This window comes from Hyalella azteca, unplaced genomic scaffold (genome assembly GCF_000764305.2).
Source record: "Hyalella azteca isolate HAZT.00-mixed unplaced genomic scaffold, Hazt_2.0.2 contig3225, whole genome shotgun sequence".
Taxonomy (NCBI): Eukaryota; Metazoa; Arthropoda; class Malacostraca; order Amphipoda; family Hyalellidae; genus Hyalella; species Hyalella azteca.
Window position 1 is genome coordinate 1 of NW_025933477.1, and position 21,023 is coordinate 21,023.

The following is a 21,023-nucleotide window of genomic DNA, read 5'->3' on the forward strand; positions in this document are numbered from 1 at the left end:
TCATGCTGTTGCTTGTGCTAACTTATTTGATGTACTGACACAACTTAATGTAACTCCTAACTTGAAAAATCTCCTGGGGGGAGGCACCTTCCCACTGCCAGTGCAGCTGAGAATTGTTGAAGCTTTGGCCTCATTCCTTCACTCTTCGCACATAATTAAACTCATTTAAAATCTGTGTACTTGTGTATTTTGCTGGGGGGGGCTGGACCTTGGCAAACACTGGGATTCTCATCAGCCATTCTGCCTCACCCTACTACCCCTCTGCCATGGGGCAACACGGATTAGCTTCCAGCTCCAAAAAACATCGAAAGAAGAAGAAGAGTAGTTAGGTGAGTTTTCCAAAGAAAGAATGTAAACTCTTGATATAGCACAAAACAGCGCACGTGGCCTTATTCTTGGAGCGCGTTGCATTTCCTCGATCTTTTCAGTAGAAGTTGAGAACTTCATACCTCCGCGTACCTAAACTTCGTCTAGAAACATCTCTGCTTTAGAATAGAAGTGTTGGCATGCACTGAAGAAATAGGCCCATGCCCCATGGCCTGTTGCCGATTCATGAACTTATCGTGACTTGATTCACAAGGGATCCGGCCTTTGGAACCCGACCTTTCCGTAACTGACGGTTGATTGAGATAGCTAGCTCCTAGCTGCAGGCCTGGACTTATTGCCTGGTCTGTAAGTTGCTAGGCATTTTAAGACAGAACATATGCTCATTGCTGAGTCCTGCATAGCTGATAGCTTCATCTACCTGTAATCTGTATTTTGAGGGCGTTCATAATTGGAGCGTCAATGATGCTAATTGCTAATTCAAGTAATTGCTATCAGGGAGGTTGTTGCTGTTCCAACTTCCACTTCCACATGTCAGTGAGCACTGACTCAAAGCAAGAAGAAATGTTGTCGCATGGAATCGTCATGTCATGGATGTGTTACAATGCAGTTTTTTTTAGTTTATAGCCAAAGCTGTGGCCCCTGGTGTTGGTTCTTGTTTCAAATTCTAGTAATCCTTCTGGGATCTTGTATAAGCCATGACCAATGACCATGAGCATACTTGTATGCTTCAATCAGGTCCCCAGTCCCCACGTTACGCGTAGACAACTAGATGTTGATAACTGAGGCTTGGAAGCTTCATAATCTTTCCTCTGCCTCATAGGACTTGCCTTTCAAGCCCAGAACTATCCTTCTTGTCATCTTGTGCGTCTTTGAACACTCCCTATTAAATTTTTGTCCTTTTAAAATTTTGGTAACCACACTACTTTTCCAAACTCTAGGTTCGGGTGCACGACTGCCACAACAGCAACAAACAACTGCTTCATCAACCATCACTTCTGCATCTAGGAACTCAAAAGAGCTCCTGATCAGTCCAAGTTGTTTATTGGCTTTATAAACTTGACCTTCAATATGCTTTGAAAATTGCAACTCATTGTCAACATTACCTCCTACATTTTTTTCCATTGTTGACTTCGACATCTTCACTCTGTCATTGCAACCATGTCTTCTCTGCTCATACTGTAATCTTGCTGTTCATTATTCTTGCCAAGCCAAGGTATAGGATAGGATAACTTAAGGATAGGATAACAAGGATATCTTTACATTTGTCAGCGTTAAAACGCAGCTGCCACTTATCAGCCCAGTCAACCAGCCTGTCAAGATCACCTTGCAACTGTACTTTTTGCGATGTATTCTTCACTGTATTATAAATTTTTGTGTTGTCAGCATAGATCAAGCTAACGCTATACACAGCTTCTGGCAGATTATTTATAAATGCAATGAATAAAATAGGCCTGAGAATGCTTCCTTGTGGCACGCTGCTGCGCACTGAAGCCCAGTCTGATACAGACCGATTAATGCTGACACATTGTCACCTCCTTACAAGAAAATCTCTGATCCATTCGAGTACATTACTCTCAATTCCCAAAGACTTCAATTTACGCAATAGCCGCTCATGTGGAACACTGTCAAATGCCTTGGCAAAATCAAGGTACCGGTACACTGCATCTACTGGCTCCCTGTTGTCCAGCAGGCGGGTCCATTCGTTCAGAGTAGACAATAGGTTAGTGGTGCAGGATCTCCTGGCAATAAAGCCATGTTGACAGTCTGATAGGAGATTATTAGCAGGCGAATGATCTATCACTCAATCCCTCTCAACAGATTCCATTTTGTCACCTATTTTGAACAATGGTGTCACTTGAGCTTCTTTCCAGTCAGCCGGCAAGATCCCTTTGTTCAAAGTTAGTTGAAAAAATGACATCAGATGGCCAGCTAGGACAGTTGCTAACTCTTTGAGTAATCTGGGGTGGAAGCCATCCATTCCACATGAAAGCGATAAGGCGCTTGAGAACCTCTTCTTCTTGTATTTCAAAACTTGTTAATTTAGAGCCGACTGGGTGCTCCTCAATAGCTGGAATACTGTTCAAGTCCTCTTCAGTGAATACGCTTCTGAAAAAATGATTGAGTACATTAGCCTTGCCCTCATCAGAATATATCTTTTGTTGATCTACTTTAGTCATCATTCATTTTGTCAAGTAACCGTGATGATATGAGAATAGAAACCCTCATAAAATTTACGCACACATCAATCTCCTCTAACAATCCCCACTGCTGTGCCACAACCTCCCTATCTCTCTCCATCCCCATGCTGCAGTACTCCTCCCCAGCCAGGCCCTCTTTGTGGGCTGGCTAACGCTACAAACATCGAGGCACTTCATGCCAGTGTCACTGTTGTAACGAGTAATCTTTTGGTCTGAATTACAGTTGCTGTAGTTTAATATATCTTAATTACCAGTTACAGTTAGAATTTAAACACATTTCTGTAACCTTCTTTTACGTGCCTAAAGCATTAACGTGACCAAGAAAAAATAATTAATAATCTAGCGACAATTTGTCTTTCATGAAGAAATATATACTATTAAAATTAAATATCATTGACATAATTTTGTTATTGAATATGATGCATTGATATATTAGAAATGAGAATATAACTGTTTGAAAATAGTCTACTTGGCCTGAAGCATTGGCTCATTACCAAAAGGGATACCCGCTCATCGGAGGTGGGGGGAGAGGAGAGGGATGTAAGAGATCGGCTCAGCTGCCTAGCACCTTTTGTACTGTGGCATCTCTGACCAAGCCTATGTTGTATTCTATTAATATAATTTATTCACTTTATTTATCACAAGTTGAATAAAATATGTTATTTATTTGAGAGAATGAGTATTCTCTCAGGCCAGACTTGAGATTGTCAGCCCTTGTGCGTCTCGGCAGCAAACTTGTGCAAGCTCCCTCTTGAGTTTGGGCAGTTCTCAATACCCCCCTTAAAATGACTAAATATTTATTTGGCTGATGTGCTGATAAATAATCTGAGTTACTAAATTTACAATTAAAAATTCAACCTTTATCTTAATTGCATCTTAGATTTAATGTAATTGGTAATTCCATATTTGTATTTATTATTACAAATTATAATAATAACATGTCCTTTCATGCAGGGTTTAAAATTCAAAATTATTTTATTTTACTCTATTTATAAAATTGTTTTTAAATTTTGTTCAGCTAAAATTTTAATTCAACATGAACAGATCGCCTTCAAATGAAATTTTTCTCAAGATTGGGACACGAGAAAGCACAGTAAGTTTGTATTGGTTAATATTTGGTAAACCAACTTTTATCAACAAGGATTTTTTAAATACTTTTTTTCTATAATCTGAAATCAAAATCTAGCCTATTTATCTAAAATTTTCTGTGTTGCATCACTTGATTCCAATGTGACGTTAATAACTCCTTTAGGTATTTTATACGTGGTCTGAAATTTTCATCAAGAATCTTGGATATTCATTACCCTGCTGTTAAGTCTGAGTTTAGCATTTGTAAGCAATGTTATACCATTGTATAGACAATGAAAAATGGTCTAGATTCTATTAGGTTAACTTATGCAGCTTGGGTTAGACATTAGCAACATATTGGCACATCAAATTATAAACAAACAGAAACTTCTTTGCCATAGCACATTTGCAAATTACATTCCCAGATGCTAGGTTGTTAGCTATCATAATGTTGTTTAGGTGGCTGGTTGTAAGTACTATGGAACTGATGGAACTGCTGAGAAAACCCATTTGAAGAGAAAGGTTGTAATATTAGGTTTTATATTTTAAAGCAGGAATTGTATTATAGGTTGTAACATTAGATTTCTTTTTTTAAGCAATTATGTCATGTGCCATCATAGTTTGAAATTTTCTCCACTTCATCATGAACATGCAAACAGGACATGAATTTGTACTAATGAAGATTCTTTTGCAGCTGGCAATGCATCAAACCAACCATGTTAGAGACAAGCTTATGGAAATTCATCCTAACCTCAGCTGCTCTATAGGTGAGTAATACTTCAGAAATCCTTCTTGTAAGCTGTTATATGATAAACTTGAAGCATTAAACATATGTGTATATAACCATTCTATGCTACCTGTAATTTTGTATTATATTTGTGAGTACCAGGTGCCTATCTCATACTTTTACAGAACAGTCATGAGTGCAAATTATACTGGATCAATACTAATTGTTGTAATAATTGTGTAATACAGCCTTTTTGTGGTGTGTATTCAACAGATACTGTAATGATCTTTTGTGCCGAGGTTAAATAATGATCTCGAGTTAACACAATTAATTTAATATTAATGAAAAGTGAACACTTAAATTAAGAAATCTTAATTAAGTTAATGCAAACATGGGCATCGTAATAGGGTACAGAACTCTCTTCTTTCATATGCTAGGGCACAGCATAGTAGAGGTTTCTCACAACACAGCAACAAATTATATACATATGTATGCACAACACTGAATCTTCTTGATAGCTTCTTGTGATCTTCTATCCAGGTTGACTTCTCCCTACATGAACAAAATCAAATTTACAATTAGTCGGGTAATTCCTTACTAGATATCTCACATAGTATCAACACACCAAATAAACACAATATTGATGAATATCGAAAGTTACACATACCTCTGCAATTGTCTGAATTCACTAAACTAGTCCTTGCTTTGGTCCCACAACAAGTCTGCTCTGAATTCTTACACTGCTACGGGATCGTCAACCCTTAACTTATTCTACGTCCAACACGTTAGTTACTATTGTTCTTATTCTCCCTCCGTTTCCCACAGTACACCTGAATATTCAGCTAAGATCCCTACAGATACTATTCTATAGATACGTGTATCTAACAGATATGTGTATTCAACAAAATAAATTGTGTATTGGTGAGCATCATGTATGTCAATCTATTACATATCAAACATTTATGTGTCAATATACTTTGAAACTTCAAAAAAGCATTAAAATTTCCTCTTTATTTCATGTGCAGATTCTATGGAAACAATTGGTGATAAAATTTTGGATGTTGCTCTTTCCAAAATTGGCAGCAAAAGCCTTTTTACTAAAGAGTTAGAAGAAGCACTGGCCCAGAAATGCGTCCACATCGTTGTTCATTCTCTAAAGGTAATCACTAACTCTTTATGTGTAATTACAGTTTTAAATATGTGAGAAAACTTATAGCCACATTTTTTTATTCCATGATTTTTGAGTAAGAAATTGTTTTATGAGTTTTCAAGTATTGAAACAACCTGAATTGCTGAACTGTACAATATTATATCACAATTGACTGGTTCAATAAATCATAATCTATACATTTGTTCCAGGACATGCCAACTAGCTTACCTGAGGGCATGGTCATTGGAGCTGTGCTCAAAAGAGAAGACCCCAGAGATGCTGTTCTGCTGCACCCAAGCTACCATGACAAGTGCAACCTCTCTCAGCTGCCTGAAGGATCATTGTTGGGTTCGTGATGTATCTTTGTTAGTGATTCCTCCAGCATATCAAATCTAATTTAAAAAATGTTTTAGTGTTATATGACATCAGAAGGAATGATAATCACATCTCTTAAAATGTTGGCGTCTTGGTTGTCATCTTTTACCCAGTTCAGCCAGCATGTAAATTGCTATACTGGAACTTGATTCTTCATATATTTTTAGCTTATTGCATGTATGATTGCTTGCTACATTCCTTATTGCTTGTATTATTGATAAATTCTTCTCACTTTGTAGCTTCAATTTGAATTCATGTCTGACTAAACCTCTTAGAACCTATGAAATTGCGACCAGCATCTATGACAGCTTTGTGATTGATTACAGTATCTGTTGATACTGAGATGCAATACCAACTTGTCCAGTATTAGCCGTTGATCACATAAGTTTATCATCAGTACCAGTAGGTATTAATATTCCATGTAAGCAAATGAATGTATATGCTATCACCCTGCCAACAATTGGCACAATCATATATATTAATCTCTCATCCTTGCTTTTATTCTAGCTGATGAGATTCTAATCAGAAATCTTTCTTCAAAATACGCTGTTTCATATGTGCCTATGTGATTGTAATGAAATTCTTTAAGAAACACTGTATGACAAAAAATCCGTTTCCTTGGCCTAAGGAGGCTTTAGTTGCAGATGTATAAAGCTGTGTAAAGCAGCAATTTATTCAAGAGTTACTTGTGCTGAGCAGATGTTCAACAACAAACACTGCCTGTTGAGCAGTCAAGGCTAAAAAATTATAGGTATTGAACAACCGCCTGAGTATTATAATGCTGGTTTCCTGTTCTGATTGGTGTATATATACTTGCAGAATTATTCGATAAAATTGAACTTGAATTTCTTTGAACAAATACTGATCAATGGATGCCAAAGCATTTGTGACTACCCTTCATGCTTTGTAGTCCCGTTCATGCAGAAAATATAAATTTGTCTGTGGCTGAAATGTTGTATATTAATTCTGCTCTTACATGATCTGATTCTTTATTGGTTGTACATCATGACAATAAATGTGTGTTATAAGCCCTTGTGAAGTGTAAATGGTTTACGTAGGTTCGAGTTCCGTGCGGAGGGTAGCCCAGTTACGACGCCACTTCCCGCAGCTGCAGTTCGAGAGCATCCGCGGCAACCTCAACACGCGCCTTAAGAAGCTGGTCTCCAGCGACCGGTATGCCGGCATCATCCTTGCGGCCGCGGGCGTGCGACGAATGGGGTGGACTGATAAAATATCTCAGGTTGGTTCTGCGTTTATAATTCATTTTATTACGCTATAACATTCTCTCAGTAGAGCATTGTCTACTGCTGATAAAATATCTCATGTTGGTTCTGTGTTTATAATTCATTTTATTACGCTATAATATTCTCTCAGTAGAGCATTGTCTACTGCTGATAAAATATCTCAAGTTGAGTGATAGGTTTATAATTCTTTTTCGAACGTTTACATATTCACTTTGTAGAGCATTGTTTCGTACTGATGAAATATCACAAGTTGGGAGTTGTGTATTTCATCCTTTTTCAAACGTTTACATATTCTCTTTGTAGGGCTCGGCTTGCGTGGCATGTTTATAATTCTTTTTATTAAGCTGTAATATTCTCTTCGTGGAACATTGTCACCTACTGGCTATAAATAGTTGAACATTTCTGACATAACACATAATCATCTAATTATTGTAATTTTTATTTGCCGGATCTAGCATTAAAATAATGTAAAGTAATTGTCTAGTAATTGTCTCAAATGTAAAATTCCGAGTCTATTGCTACATGTATCTTATATTTGTGTTTGTTTTCTTGTGCTTGCAAACCTTTTAACTGTAAATCATCTTGTGAAACAGTACCTTGAGGCCGAAGATTGCATGTATGCAGTGGGGCAAGGAGCCGTGGCCGTCGAGTGCCTGGCTGAGGACCACCAAACGCTGTCGTTGCTGCAGCGTCTCAGTGATGACAACACATTGCTGGCCACGGTCGCCGAGAGGGCGCTCATGGCCGCGCTCGCGGGCGGCTGTTCAGCCCCTGTCGCTGTTTGGTCTAAGGTAATGCATTGTTTATACAACAAAAGTATACTCTTTTTATGTATTTTTTTAAACTTATGATGAAAACGGAAGCGTGAGCTAACCTTGTGAGTGCGTTAATTCACATTTAATTTTGTTTAAAAGAAGGTCCTCGGTATTTATATCGTTCCTTATCTTTATCCTCGACAAATTGTTCTTCTGGTCTTTTATAAATGAAATGGATGTGTGATACTCAATCGACTAATTTGTTTCGATAACAGTGGAAAATGGTGGCCCAAAGCATTCTCCTATGAAGAAATATTTGTGTGATTCCCATTTTTTTGATGATCTTCAACTTCTCTTGAGCATATAAATTCATCATCGTCTGACCCTTCGATTCCAAAATACATTTTGTTATCACCTTTATTCGGAATCTGAGCTTTCTTAAGCTCATTCAGCTTGCATTTACTCATTTTTTTACATCAGATCGATGCATCGTCTTTAACATTAAAAGGCGGTGTATGGAGTTTGGATGGAAAAGAGCAGCTCATTGAAGACCTCACTACTCAGCTGTGTCCATCTGATCAAGAAAACGTTGTAGATTCTGAAGGCGACTCAGCAAAAACTAGCTCGTCAGTAGACGATTCCGTGGATGCCTCAAGCTTAGTTGATGGAGAAGAGGTATCAAACGGCCACGGCGTAAGTAAGCGTCAAACCAACGCGCCGTGCACGGAAGAGCCTCCCACTAAAGTACGTAGAGTTGAGGACGCAGAAGCCGACTCACGAACATCAATAGTTCAACCTGAAGTGGTGTGCTTCTCTGGCATAGTTCCGCCTCCTCACTTGACGGTAAAAGCTTCATTAGCTCACATGCTTGGCAAGAATTTGGCCGAAGTTCTGCTGAGTAAAGGTGCTGGTAAGATATTATCCGAGGCCAAGAAAGCCAACGAAGTTCCACCACCTAATGTTAAACCGACGAATTTACCTACCGGGCAGTAATACGGTGCAATATGTGTTAATTTATTTGTATTTTAAGAAATTAACTTGTTACTTAATTTAGACTAAGCTAAAAATTGCCTGTTGTTTTTAATTGCGCAATTGCCTTCGACCTTAATTTATTTTTTAATTTCATTATTTGCCACAATGTAACTTTTGTATTATGATTTTGTTGGTTATCTTATTGTAACTTCATTTCGTAGTTTTTATGATTGTTGCCGGGGTAGGTACTTTTTGTGTTGTGATAATTAATGACTGTACTTAATATTTTGATAATCTTGGTTGTCTGACTCATTGTATTTACGTCGGTTGTTATGTGGTAATGATAACTAGGCCATTTCTGTTGGTACTGTTGCTGCTACGGACTATTTGTAAGTGAATATACGTTGAGGGACAGAGTGTTCATGAAGAAATGGGGTTTTAACCATGACTTAGTACGACCACTGATATTTTTTTGCAAATGACAAAACATTTGACCTGCCTTGCTGTTTGTGGTTGTTCACGACTAAAAGTATCTCGTAAGCACTAGCGAAGTTCTCCTTTGAACCTCACCTGATGTCAATATGGTTCTTGTGCCTATTAAAATCGGTACAATTTTTATTTATGGTCGACTGATTCAAGTATTAAAAGGAAGGTATTACGAGTCGCAAATGTTCTAATTTAAAGATGCAGCTACATAATCTTGTGTTGCGAGCAACAGTTCTGTCCGATGAAATATCTCAAATTTAAGTCCCTGCTTAGCATTTTTTTCTTCATTATGAATTTTCGTTATTGATTCTTCATATCACAAGTTCAAATATATTTTTGTAAAAAAAATATCCCAAGTTTTGCGGTGCAGATTGAAGTGTGTGAACTGATGTTGATATCCACGGTTGCTTTCTACTCATACTTTAAGCAAATGATAATTGTAAATTGCCTGCAGAAATCATCGTTGGCTGTGACTTCGCTATGAAATGCGAATATTTCAAAAAATGGATATGGTCTCAAATGTATATATATCGTTGATGTAGAACATAACTTCTTTGCAATTCGTACACTCCCGTGTTGCAATTAAATGAAGGAAGTCGTGCTGACGTGACCTTGGTGTGAATAATATCATGAATTCTTAAAAAGTAATTTCAAGTCAGCAGCGGTCACCCGGACTCGGCATGATGGTGCATTTATTTCACGTAATTATCCAACCCTCTGGGTATGAGGGTATCATTTTAACATTAACTTAATTTCACCGTATTTTCACCAAGATTTTGAAATACTTTGTGTCAACGGACCATGAGAGTTTCAAGGTTGTGCATTTCGTCCGAACTTTCAATGTAGGTAATCAACAGTGTTATTTATCGAGCATTACATCCATACATACTTGTGTTCATGCTCAATTTTAGAATTACGCCTTGTTCAAGTTTGATGAGAAGTCAACAAGGTTCTTTCATTATTACTATGTTCTTGGTTATTTATTCGGTTGACGTTGTGCCTTCTAACAGCTACGTCAATGCGTATTACCTATTTTTTATTATTAAGGTGGGTACTCAGGCAGAACTTTGTTCACGAGTAATAAATATATTTTACAAAAAAGGCTTTACATATTTTGCTTGCACCCACACCCGGTACATGGTGAGCTGTTTGCCTCTGTTAACTTGCAGCCTCCTGTCTACGATGTTCTGCTTCTCCTCAAACCCTGCCTCCGCGAACAGGTCCCGAATTTCTTCTGTAGGCCATATAATGTTAACTCGATTGAAAAGGAAAATTTTCAATTACAACTCATCACTCCAAGAAAGTAATAAATTAAAAATCATTACTGTGTTGCTTATTAAATTTAAAAAATTGAAAAATATATATACATAAAAAATTACTTCAAATTAAAAATCATGAAAAAATTATGGTTGACATCGACAATATTTTTCGTTAATCGGTTCAGACGGAATATGATTTACTATGAACTGTCGCAGCCTGTTGGACTTCGTTTATTACTTCACTACTGCAGGTACAACTTTACCTTGCGTGAAGAAGTAAGATTTAGTGCCATCCCCTCTGACGTAGTAATTATCAGCCAGACATTTGCCCTGCTTGAATCGAAGCTGCGTGAGGTCGTAGCGGCCGTAGTCGCGCAGCAGCAGCGCCCCTCCAGGCTTCAGGTATCTGAACAACGCGCGTGCAACGTGCGCATGTCTGCACAAAATGCACAAGCCCAAATAATTTCCATCAGAAACTTACGATATTTTTCGGTAAAAAGTCAATTTAGATCAATGCATACTTAAATTACGATAGCAAAACGAGGCAAACCGTCTTTAAATGCAGGCTGGACATTACCACCATGGTTCTGATGCATATTATTGCAGACGTGAAAATAGAATCCTGACAGTTTGAGGTAGTGTTTGTCCCGAGAATGCAGCCTTTGAAAAGACAGTTGGAGATTGTATCCTACTAAGTCAGAACGCACGACAAGACGCAGATGCAAGTCTACCCACTTGTTTGGATGCACTGCAGAGAGGACGTAGATGCAAGTCTACCCACTTGTTTGGATGCACTGCAGAGAGAACGTAGGTAGATGCAAGTCTACCCACTTGTTTGGATGCACGGCAGAGAGGACGTAGATGCAAGTCTACCCACTTGTTTGGATGCACTGCAGAGAGGACGTAGATGCAAGTCTACTCACTTGTTTGGATGTACTGCAGAGAGGACGTAGATGCAAGTAATCACATCGAGAGAGCTGTGTGGGAACGGTACTTTCCATTCCTCATCTGTGATGTCCAAAACAAACGCGTGGCACCTGCAAGAAGCATGATTGGCAAAGTATAGGAATGTTAGCTTTATGATCATTTGAAAGGCAACTTCTTTCAAGGATATTTGATATTTGCTAACGTTACCTAGCAACATTCAAACTTGAAGTTTGAGGAATCAATTATTTTGGGACAAACAATTGTCTCTTGGCAGCACACATGCCAGTCACATAAACAGCACATGCGCCTAAACCATCTCATAATCAATGATCTTGTTTCAGTCATTTTTATGTTGTAAACAACATTAACTTACGATATAAAGATAAAAATTTTCTGACACTTGCCTTTTGGGATCATAGTCACTATGTTGCTTAACAATATCAATGGCAGTAGCGGAGAAATCCGCCCCATACACAAATAGCTCTGGCTGCGGGTTAGTCTCCAGCACTGGAAATATTGTGTTGCCAACACCACACCCAACTTCCAGCACTCGAAATGATGATTTCTCTCCAGGATAACCATTCTCTTGTACCGCGCTTGTATTGTCAGGCAAAGAAGATGGCAAGTTCGGTAATTTTTCATCACTTGCTTGTGATCGTATGAACATGTCAGAAGTATCATCAGGCTTTGAAATGATATTGACAGTTGATGAGACTTTACTTATTTCACTATTTCTAAATGATGTTAAATTATCCATTGGTGATTTCCCAATGACCTCCAATAGCTTTGTGACATCAGAAGATTCAGCCAAAATTTCTGTTGAACTTGAAATTCTCTCATTAATTTCACTTGAATCAGCATCGCAAGCAGTAATCTTGGTTGAAGCTAGATTTTCTTCCAAGTGAAGGGCTAACTCAGGAAACTCCGTGAAAAGCCAGTTTCGATTTTTAAAGAACCTGCAAAAAGCAAAAATAAATGAACTGAGTAAAAATGAGCAAGCTCAATACACTGTCTTGCTCGTTTTTTTCTCAATCATTAAAATTGTCAAATGGAAATTAAATAATAATAATAAAAGAGGCAATTCGTGCAATCTAAAAAGTAACATTAATTTTCAATTTTGTTCAAAATACTATCATACTATCATACATACTATCAAATTAAAAATGGCAATTAAAAATAAATTTTGCAAACTGAATTCGATTTAATGCAGATATCCAAAAGCACAGAATCGATTTTTTCTTCATACAAAAACTTCACCAGAACAAAAAATGCTCTTAAAGCAGATTCAACAATAAATTAATTACCTCGCAAATAAAAAAATAAAACTTCTCATTCATAAGTTTTTAACATATTAGCCAACAATAGAATTGTTCCATTTAAACCACAAATTAACACAATACGCACTTGTTTTGATGTTTACTATAAAACTTGTCCCAGTTACTGGCAGCTTCGTCTTCAAGCTCTTGTATCTGGTCAGGTGTAAGCGTCACAGCTGAATTTTTAGCCACAGCCTCTTGTGCACGTTGCTCGTGTTCCTCACTCCACACAACGTTGTCCCTGAGGCATGAATAATCATATATAAATTCCGGCGGCCACTTACAACCAAAGCATTATCCAGGCTTCATAATCATATATACAACAACACAATTTTGGCCACTTCTTTTAAGGAATACAACATTTTGTCACAAGATACAACAATATACTATACATAACTTCAGCATCATATCAAGATGACAAAACAAAACCAAACATTGTCTCTAAAGACCATGGCTTTAATTTGCACATTGAGTTCTACATTGTATAAAATAGGAATTAAATGTGTGAATTGATACATGAAATGGAATGCTATAGTATCTAATTGAAAACTTTGAGCATAGTTTTATACTATTTTCATAACAATCTCAAATATTTACTACAATATCCAAGTAATGAAATATCTGATTACAAAAAATATTCAGTTTTTAAATATCATTGATAACACTTTAGTTCTGATTAGAATTATATGCTTTTCAGGGGAAGGCAGCAAATTGAGTGCAGTGTTAACAGTGACAACTTTTGTATTATTAATGGTAGGTAAACGTGTAAATAAATTTTGAAGAAAAAATGTAGGAAATATATACCTAGACTATAGTCCTCTTCTAAAAAGGTTTTCTTTTGCTTTCTGATACATCCCTGTATATGAGGACTAATATGAAAAATATGCGTTTAAAAATTACTTTTTAGAGACAACACTTCTGAAGAATCCAGTGTCTTGGATGTTAAACTTGTACAATGAATTTCTAATTTTATTTTCAAATATTAAAAAAAGTATTTTTTAAAATTTTTTGAAGATATCAAAATTTTGTACATTTTCAAAATTATTTATTCTGTCAACTGATTCATATATGGTCTCTGATTTTATGCAATTGTGCAAAATTTCAGATCGATTGGACAGGTCAAATTGTGTCAAATATGGATTATAAGATTTGTAGCAGACGAAATTATTTTAATTTTTTTTTTAATAATGAAAAAAAATTTAATTTATAAAATTATTTATTCTATCAATTGCATTGTCTCCAACTTTACGCAAGTGTGCAAAATTTCAGATCGATTGGACAGGTAGAAGTGTGTCAAATATTGATAATAAGATTTGTAGCTGACAAAATTATTTTTAATTTTTTTTAATATTGAAAAAAAAATTACTTTTTAAAATCATTTATTCTGTCAATTGATTCATGCATTGTCTCCAACTTTATGCAAGTGCGCTGAATTTCAGATCGATTGGATAGGTAGAAGTGTGTTAAATATTGATTATATATAAGATTTGTAGCAGACAGACAAACAAACAAACAAAAAGAAGTGAAGTTAAAGAGAAGTGTTGTAAAAAGGACTAAATGATGATTGAAAAGTAAATAAAGAATTACCAGGCATTGTGTTGAAAGACATCTTCTGGGTTGACTAGTTTGCGCCCACCAAACTGAGGCCGACTGGACTCTTTTCCTGCCTCTGCAGACATTTTTCTGAAATAATAATAAATGAATACAAAATGCATATTATGAATTAATCTTGTCAGATTGCATAAATTTACTACCTATTATATAACTGCAACAAGTGGAGGTTCAGGTGCACTGGAGCAGTTGTAGCATGAGCACCTAGTGAGGGTCTGAGAGACTGAGGGAAATTTCTATTCTCTTAAGTCTGTGACTGGATTTTTTGACCTGTGGTTTTATGGATTAGCAAGCCCTAAGCCAAAGCCATGATTCCATTCTATATAACAGTCATGAAGAGCCATTTATGAGCCACAAACTCATTTACAAAGTCCTGTGCACGTGTTGACACAAATATCTAATTTTACCCTAGAAACAGCAACAAGAACATTTGTCTTTACTTTAAACTTAAAGGCAACTAAACACGTAATTATGCAGTCTGATGTGACTGCAACTATGCAATCTCCAAGAAAACATTTAGGGTTGACTCATGTAGAATATTGTAGCAGGAGCGTAGTGCGTAGTATAGTACTAAATACTGCTGAAGTTAAAAATTTTGTAAAATTACATTGTGAACTGCTGACATCTTTAATCAAACAAAAATGTATTAAATTAGAGCTGCAATATTTGTGAAAAATTAGGACTTTCTCAACTAGTGTATCCATGCAATACATTGCAATAGTAGTACAAACTTTCTAAAAATTCACATTTTGTTAATTTCTACTTCCAAAAGCAGCTGCAGATGTCCAAGTCAAAGATATAACTTGTAATTAACAAATTTTTTGATATAACAATTAGATCAGTTATCACTATGGAATTGCTTAAATAAAACAAGTTAACAATGTCATTAATCATCATCTTCAAATCAATAACAATTAATAAGACTAAAAATTCATCTGTGATTAAAATATATATTCAAATATCAAAAGTTAATAGCAAATCTTAAACTTTCAAGGTTAAAACATTACATATAGATACTCCCTCAGTCCCTCTAAGGCTTTTAAATTAGACAATGAAAATTAAGCCATTCACAACTCAGAAGACAGAAGTCATAACTTCAGAGTTCAGAAGGCTAAGTAGTGAGTAAGTACCTAAGTTAGGAACTTGTAGCTGTAGGCGACATCTTGTATATTCCATGGTCAGGAAGATGTGCCAGGTGCGCAGGAATTTTTTTTGTCATTGTAACGACCTGCGCGGTGCGCCGTACAATGCTGGCAAAAAAAATGCGCCGTGCGCCGTACTTTAGAAAGTCGACAATATACGCGAGTATATTGACTACGCGAGTCGAACTGTCAATAATAAAATGTAAGACATGTCCGGGTTACTTCTGACTCTTCCGCGTTCCGCTTGCGGATACGGAACGTACGGTAATCGTACGGGATAGCGCGAACTGCAGAAGTCAAGATTAAAGAACCACACCGCAAATCATTCATTCACTAATAAGTGCTAATTGCATCAAAAACACAGGCACCGGAAGAAATCTATCTTAATTATAAATTTTCATTTTTATTGCAACGATGAAGGTTAATTATAGAGGCGAACANATTCATATAACTCAGGAATGAAGGCGAATTTTGAAAAATTGTCACGAGCTAAACATCACCGTTAGGCTCTAATGATTATGTGTACCAAGTTTCATCAAGCTACGTTCAGTATTTTGCGAGATATTCCACGCTCACTGAATTTGGAATCACGGCCGCGAGACCGGCCGTGAGAGAGGCCGCGTTTTTGTCCGAGACGTCCTTCTCCATACCTCCAGGCTCCAACATCCGAAAAGTATACTCAGGGATACCGATATCAATTAGCATTTTCTTGTCATGCGATCAGCAATAGGAATATTATTACCAAAGTAATCTATTTACGGACCTGAAATGCAGCAAATTTGCAACAACAATTGCAAATTGAGGTCTACAAATGAACAATGATAATTTGTTTGTGCATATGACGGCTGAAGCAATCGACATCTCAGCGGAAAGGAAGCGCGCTGCCGGTTCAAACAAGCTCCAACTCGTAATGACCAATGACCCCAACCCAATTAGCATTAAATATTATTCAATTTTGCACCTAATCCCTAATTAGCACTACCGATTTGCGATCGCCTGTGCCAAACTTGCATGACTAGTTGCATGCAGTAAATAAATTTTTGGGCCATTTTGATAAGGTCAATTTTTTTAAATGTTCTCAAAGGTGACACAAAAAACAATGTGTTGATCTACAATATTTACATTTTGTGCCTGGAGTGACGTCACTCAAGAGATGCGCAGAACGGCGAAAAAGCATCATCGCCGTGGGTCAACCTTATATTTGTTAACCCATGACTTTACCTAACTCAACCTAATTTTTTGAAGGTTTTGTCATCGAAAATGAACAATCTTTAATGATTCCTGTCGCAGCGTATTGATAATAAATAATCATATTCTGAATGGCAGGAAGATCATTTTAGAATTGCGAGACTTCTGTGCCTTTCGGTTGCGCAAAAGTGGACGACTTAGCGGATGAATTCTGAATAGTGTCGACGCGGTCTCTCATACCTGGAGACAACGCTCAATCTGATAATGCACAGCTACACTTAGCCTCAGAGCTACTAAGTCGTAGGCAACCCTTGAAACACAGCGGGAGCGCAAAGCTGTTCCGCACTGCTAAAAACCTTAACGCCGAAAGTGTGCAGCTAATGCTCAAATCAGTCTCGTCTCCAAGGATAACTCACCTACTTAGGTTGCCCTGACAAGTATCGCCTTCGATTTTCCAATTTTTTGGTGATGAAGATAACACGACCATGGTTGAAATAATACAAGGTTGACCTGCGCAGCTGCTCCTTGCGGATGTCCTCTATTATCCCACTGTGATTGTCACCTTGATCGTTGCGACGTAACCGTATTATTGAAACTGATTTGTAACACCTTTTTTGCTTAGAATAAGACTAGTTGCAGTAAATGAACTTTTTTGGGTCATTTCAATAAGGTCATTCTTTTCATGGTTGAACTGATACAAGGTTTTCCCTAGTGCAGCTGCGCCTTGCGGATTGAATGGAATAGAATAAAAGTGTCGGCACTGAAGAAATAGGCCCATGGCCTGTTGCCGATAATTGTACTTTTCGTGACTTGATTCACAAGGGATCCGGCCTTTGGAACCCGATCTTCCCATAACTGACGATTGATTGAGATAGCTGCTGTACTTATTGCCTGGTCCGTAAGGTGCTAGGCATTTTAAGACAGAATATATGCTCCTGCATAGCTTCATCTAGACTCCAGTCTATTCTTGAATGCGTTCATACTCGGAGCGTCAACGATGCTACAGGGAGGCTGTTCCACATATCGATGCCTCAAAGCGAGAAGAAATGCTGTCGTATGGGTGTGTTTTAACGCAGTTTTTTAGTTTATAGCCGTGGCCCTGGTTTGGTCCTTGTTTCAAATTCTGGTAATCATTCTGGGACCTTGTATAAACCGTGGATATACTTATATACTTCAATGAGGTCACCACGCAGAGTACCAAGATTGTAGCAGAGAGGTGCGGGTTCGATCCCCAGCTCTGTGCGCCAGTTTCTGGTCAGAATCGGCAAGGAGGCCGGGCGGTTAATTAAGCAAAGTTTTTTTGAAGCAGTGAGTTGCGAGTTCAAGCCCGCAACAAGTTGTGGATGTTCAGCGATGTTAAGAATCGGCAAAAGGCCTACGCCCACCACAACAGCGCCTACTTCACGACGGCGCTGTTGTGGTGGGCGCTTTGTGTCAAAAGCCGTGAAGATGCCCGGCTGCGTTACGCTCCGGAAAGTATATGAATCGCACTGTGGACTTGGACTATGCTGACCTCTAGCCATCCACCCAACCGGTGGAGCCCACCCAAGATGTACCAGTTGAAGATGTACTAATGAGGAACTACATGATATTTGCTTAAAACTAATCCCAAATTTCCGCCCAGAAGCGTCGAGGTGGTCGGAAAAGGCGTAGTCAATTCTGCTGCTGTACGTTTTCTGTGTAGCTCGCCTTCAGGCTCAGGCCTCAGTTTCTAATCGCAAACTCATAACGTCGTCTAATTTGTAATAAACTTATTTCTATATTAGCAGTCGACGATTATAAATGAAATATATACATCCTGTCTCTTATACACATCTAGATGTGTATAAGAGACAGGCACTGCAGAGAGGACGTAGATGCAAGTCTACCCACTTGTTTGGATGCACTGCAGAGAGGAAGTAGATGCAAGTCTACCCACTTGTTTAGACGCACGGCAGAGAGGACGTAGATGCAAGTCTACCCACTTGTTTGGATGCACTGCAGAGAGGAAGTAGATGCAAGTCTACCCACTTGTTTGGATGCACTGCAGAGAGGAAGTAGATGCAAGTCTACCCACTTGTTTAGATGCACGGCAGAGAGGACGTAGATGCAAGTCTACCCACTTGTTTGGATGCACTGCAGAAAGGAAGTAGATGCAAGTCTACTTACTTGTTTGGATACACGGCAGAGAGGAAGTAGATGCAAGTCTGCCCACTTGTTTGGAGCACGGCAGAGAGGAAGTAGATGCAAGTCTACTCACTTGTTTGGATGCACTGCAGAGAAGAGGTAGATGCAAGTCTACTCACTTGTTTGGATGCACTGCAGAGAGGACGACATTTACCCTGGTTGTAATACAACTTGTATTATTGTATTATTGGGAATTTTTGTCTAATTCACTCACTAGTGGCTTCTACCTTATTTTTCAGTTACTAGTGGTAATTGTAATATAATTCTTGCTCCATTCAACCATTATAACTTTGAAAGTTTGATTAAACATGGTTAGATAGGTAACTTAGATTGAAGTTGAAAATACAATGGGGCAGCGCTGGGCGACATCCAAGACACTCGGCTCTGAACGATGTGATCAGGAGGGCTCTTCAGAGCGCTGGCGTCCCTTCATGCCTTGAACCCGTTGACCCGGAAAACCCGTTTGCCTGTCGCCATTCATCAGATGGATTCATTTTCCGTATTATGACGGATTTCATGAAATATCATGTGTGCCGATTTGAGGAAAAGTAAGCCCATTGTCTAGTATAGTTACGATTTGTTCCTAAGAACTTGGTAAAATGAAAAGGCGAGCGTTCTTTTTTAACACGTTGACTACGATTGCTTCATCTTGTTCTATTATTTCATTTTTAGTACCGTTTTTAAACAGTTTTGCCAGACGGTCATTTTTTCCGGACAAATTTTGTGATTTAGTTTTTCTCAATTGCGTTGGCCGGCTAAAATTTATGATAGGGGTACTTCCTAATTAAATTTTAGATACTGCAAAAAGAAAATAGATGGAATTTTTATAGCAGACATATAAACTAGTATATATTGAGTTATCGGCCTTTTTTTGGCCTTTTTTGTTCTCGGATTCGGCCGATTTTAGGCAACCTTAATTATGTATCACTACGTCCTGGAGAAATACATTTCGTCGTACGCATATGTACCACTTCGTAGTCAACGTGTCAAGTGTTATAATAGAAAAATTGTTTATACATCGCATATAAGAGCATGAAGCATGATTGTGTTTTAATCAAGCAAACGGCTAAAATGTGTTTTGATTTAGTCTTCTGAATTTAAACATTTTTTATTTTTACTATTGAATCTGTTGCTACATGAATTCGATTTGAATGCAACGTTTATTTAGAGCAATGCTAATGTATATAACACTGCCCCACAAGGCTGCTCAATGAATGGTAGCTGCTGGAAATTGTGCCTGATTCTTGTGATCGTGTTGGAGCTGATGTTTCAGACTCCATTTCACCTGTTGTCTTATTTCTCTCGCTAAACGTTGTACGGCGGTGCATCGAGTGCTGCGCATGGAACTACTATAGAAATCATTGAACTGGTTGGTTGTCACGTTCGTTCGTCTTGCAATTTTCTTTAGCTAAGACTTGGCGATATTTGTTTATTTGTTTATTTCAGTATTATTTGTTCTCATTGCTAGCACAATTTCCACTATTACTGTGTTTTATACGCATACACTTCGAAAGTATAGATTCACAAATAGTTGAAGAAATGGGTTAATGAAATTATTTCTCATGTTGTTATTTGTGTATGTAAAAGAAAAGGCTATCCAGAAGCCTGACGCACGTCGATCGCAAACGTTGCCAAACGGCTACGTTGCGTCTACTAACTTCTTCCAATAGCGTCACGCAGTCCGCTAACGTTTAGTGTTGTACACATGCATCGCATGTATCGGCAGTGAGCGCATTCTACCAAATGGATACTTTTCGTTTACTAACCTCAATCGCATTACTTTAAGCCAAAAGTCCTGTTAGTTTGAAGACCACGCCGCCGCGTATAGGCATGGGCCCTGTCTCTTATACACATCTAGATGTGTATAAGAGACAGCATCACACTCGAAGATCGTTCAGCGTTACTTGAAATCTACAGACGATGTTGCCATTCCATTCAGATGAAAACTGTGTCTAAATCAGAACCGTGTCGGACGGCTCCGCGGCCCGCGCCGAGTGCTACGCCACGTGGAATCGATGACCGTGATTTACGCGAACGCGTGCGCGAACGAAATATAAAAAGCTATATATACGCGAGAAAATTCCCCGTTTATATACATCTTCCTGAGTGTGG

General features: G+C 38.0%; 2 protein-coding genes across 5 annotated transcripts; one reads left to right on the forward strand and one right to left on the reverse strand.

Moving 5' to 3' along the window:
• Positions 1–3,545: 3,545 nt before the first annotated feature.
• Positions 3,546–10,406, forward strand: LOC108681525 (porphobilinogen deaminase-like). The gene is made up of 7 exons (XM_018170571.2): positions 3,546–3,618; positions 4,288–4,360; positions 5,346–5,479; positions 5,680–5,818; positions 6,904–7,085; positions 7,683–7,880; positions 8,325–10,406. The coding sequence occupies exons 1-7, from the start codon at positions 3,562–3,564 to the stop codon at positions 8,835–8,837; spliced, it is 1,296 nt and encodes a 431-aa protein (XP_018026060.1). The 5' UTR covers positions 3,546–3,561; the 3' UTR covers positions 8,838–10,406.
• LOC108681524 (tRNA N(3)-methylcytidine methyltransferase METTL2) lies at positions 10,363–16,703 on the reverse strand. Of its 4 annotated transcripts, none has more exons than XM_047879517.1 (7): positions 16,680–16,703; positions 14,392–14,487; positions 12,893–13,045; positions 11,893–12,444; positions 11,485–11,598; positions 10,825–10,997; positions 10,363–10,536 (listed from the first exon to the last, which is right to left on the reverse strand). In XM_047879517.1, the coding sequence occupies exons 2-7, from the start codon at positions 14,481–14,483 to the stop codon at positions 10,394–10,396; spliced, it is 1,227 nt and encodes a 408-aa protein (XP_047735473.1). In that variant the 5' UTR covers positions 14,484–14,487; positions 16,680–16,703; the 3' UTR covers positions 10,363–10,393. The 4 variants fall into 4 exon arrangements, with proteins under 4 accessions (XP_047735473.1, XP_018026055.1, XP_018026057.1 ...); XM_018170566.2 differs by lacking the exon at positions 16,680–16,703 and adding an exon at positions 16,321–16,471; XM_018170568.2 differs by lacking the exon at positions 16,680–16,703 and adding an exon at positions 15,546–15,635.
• Between the last annotated feature and the right edge of the window lie 4,320 nt (positions 16,704–21,023).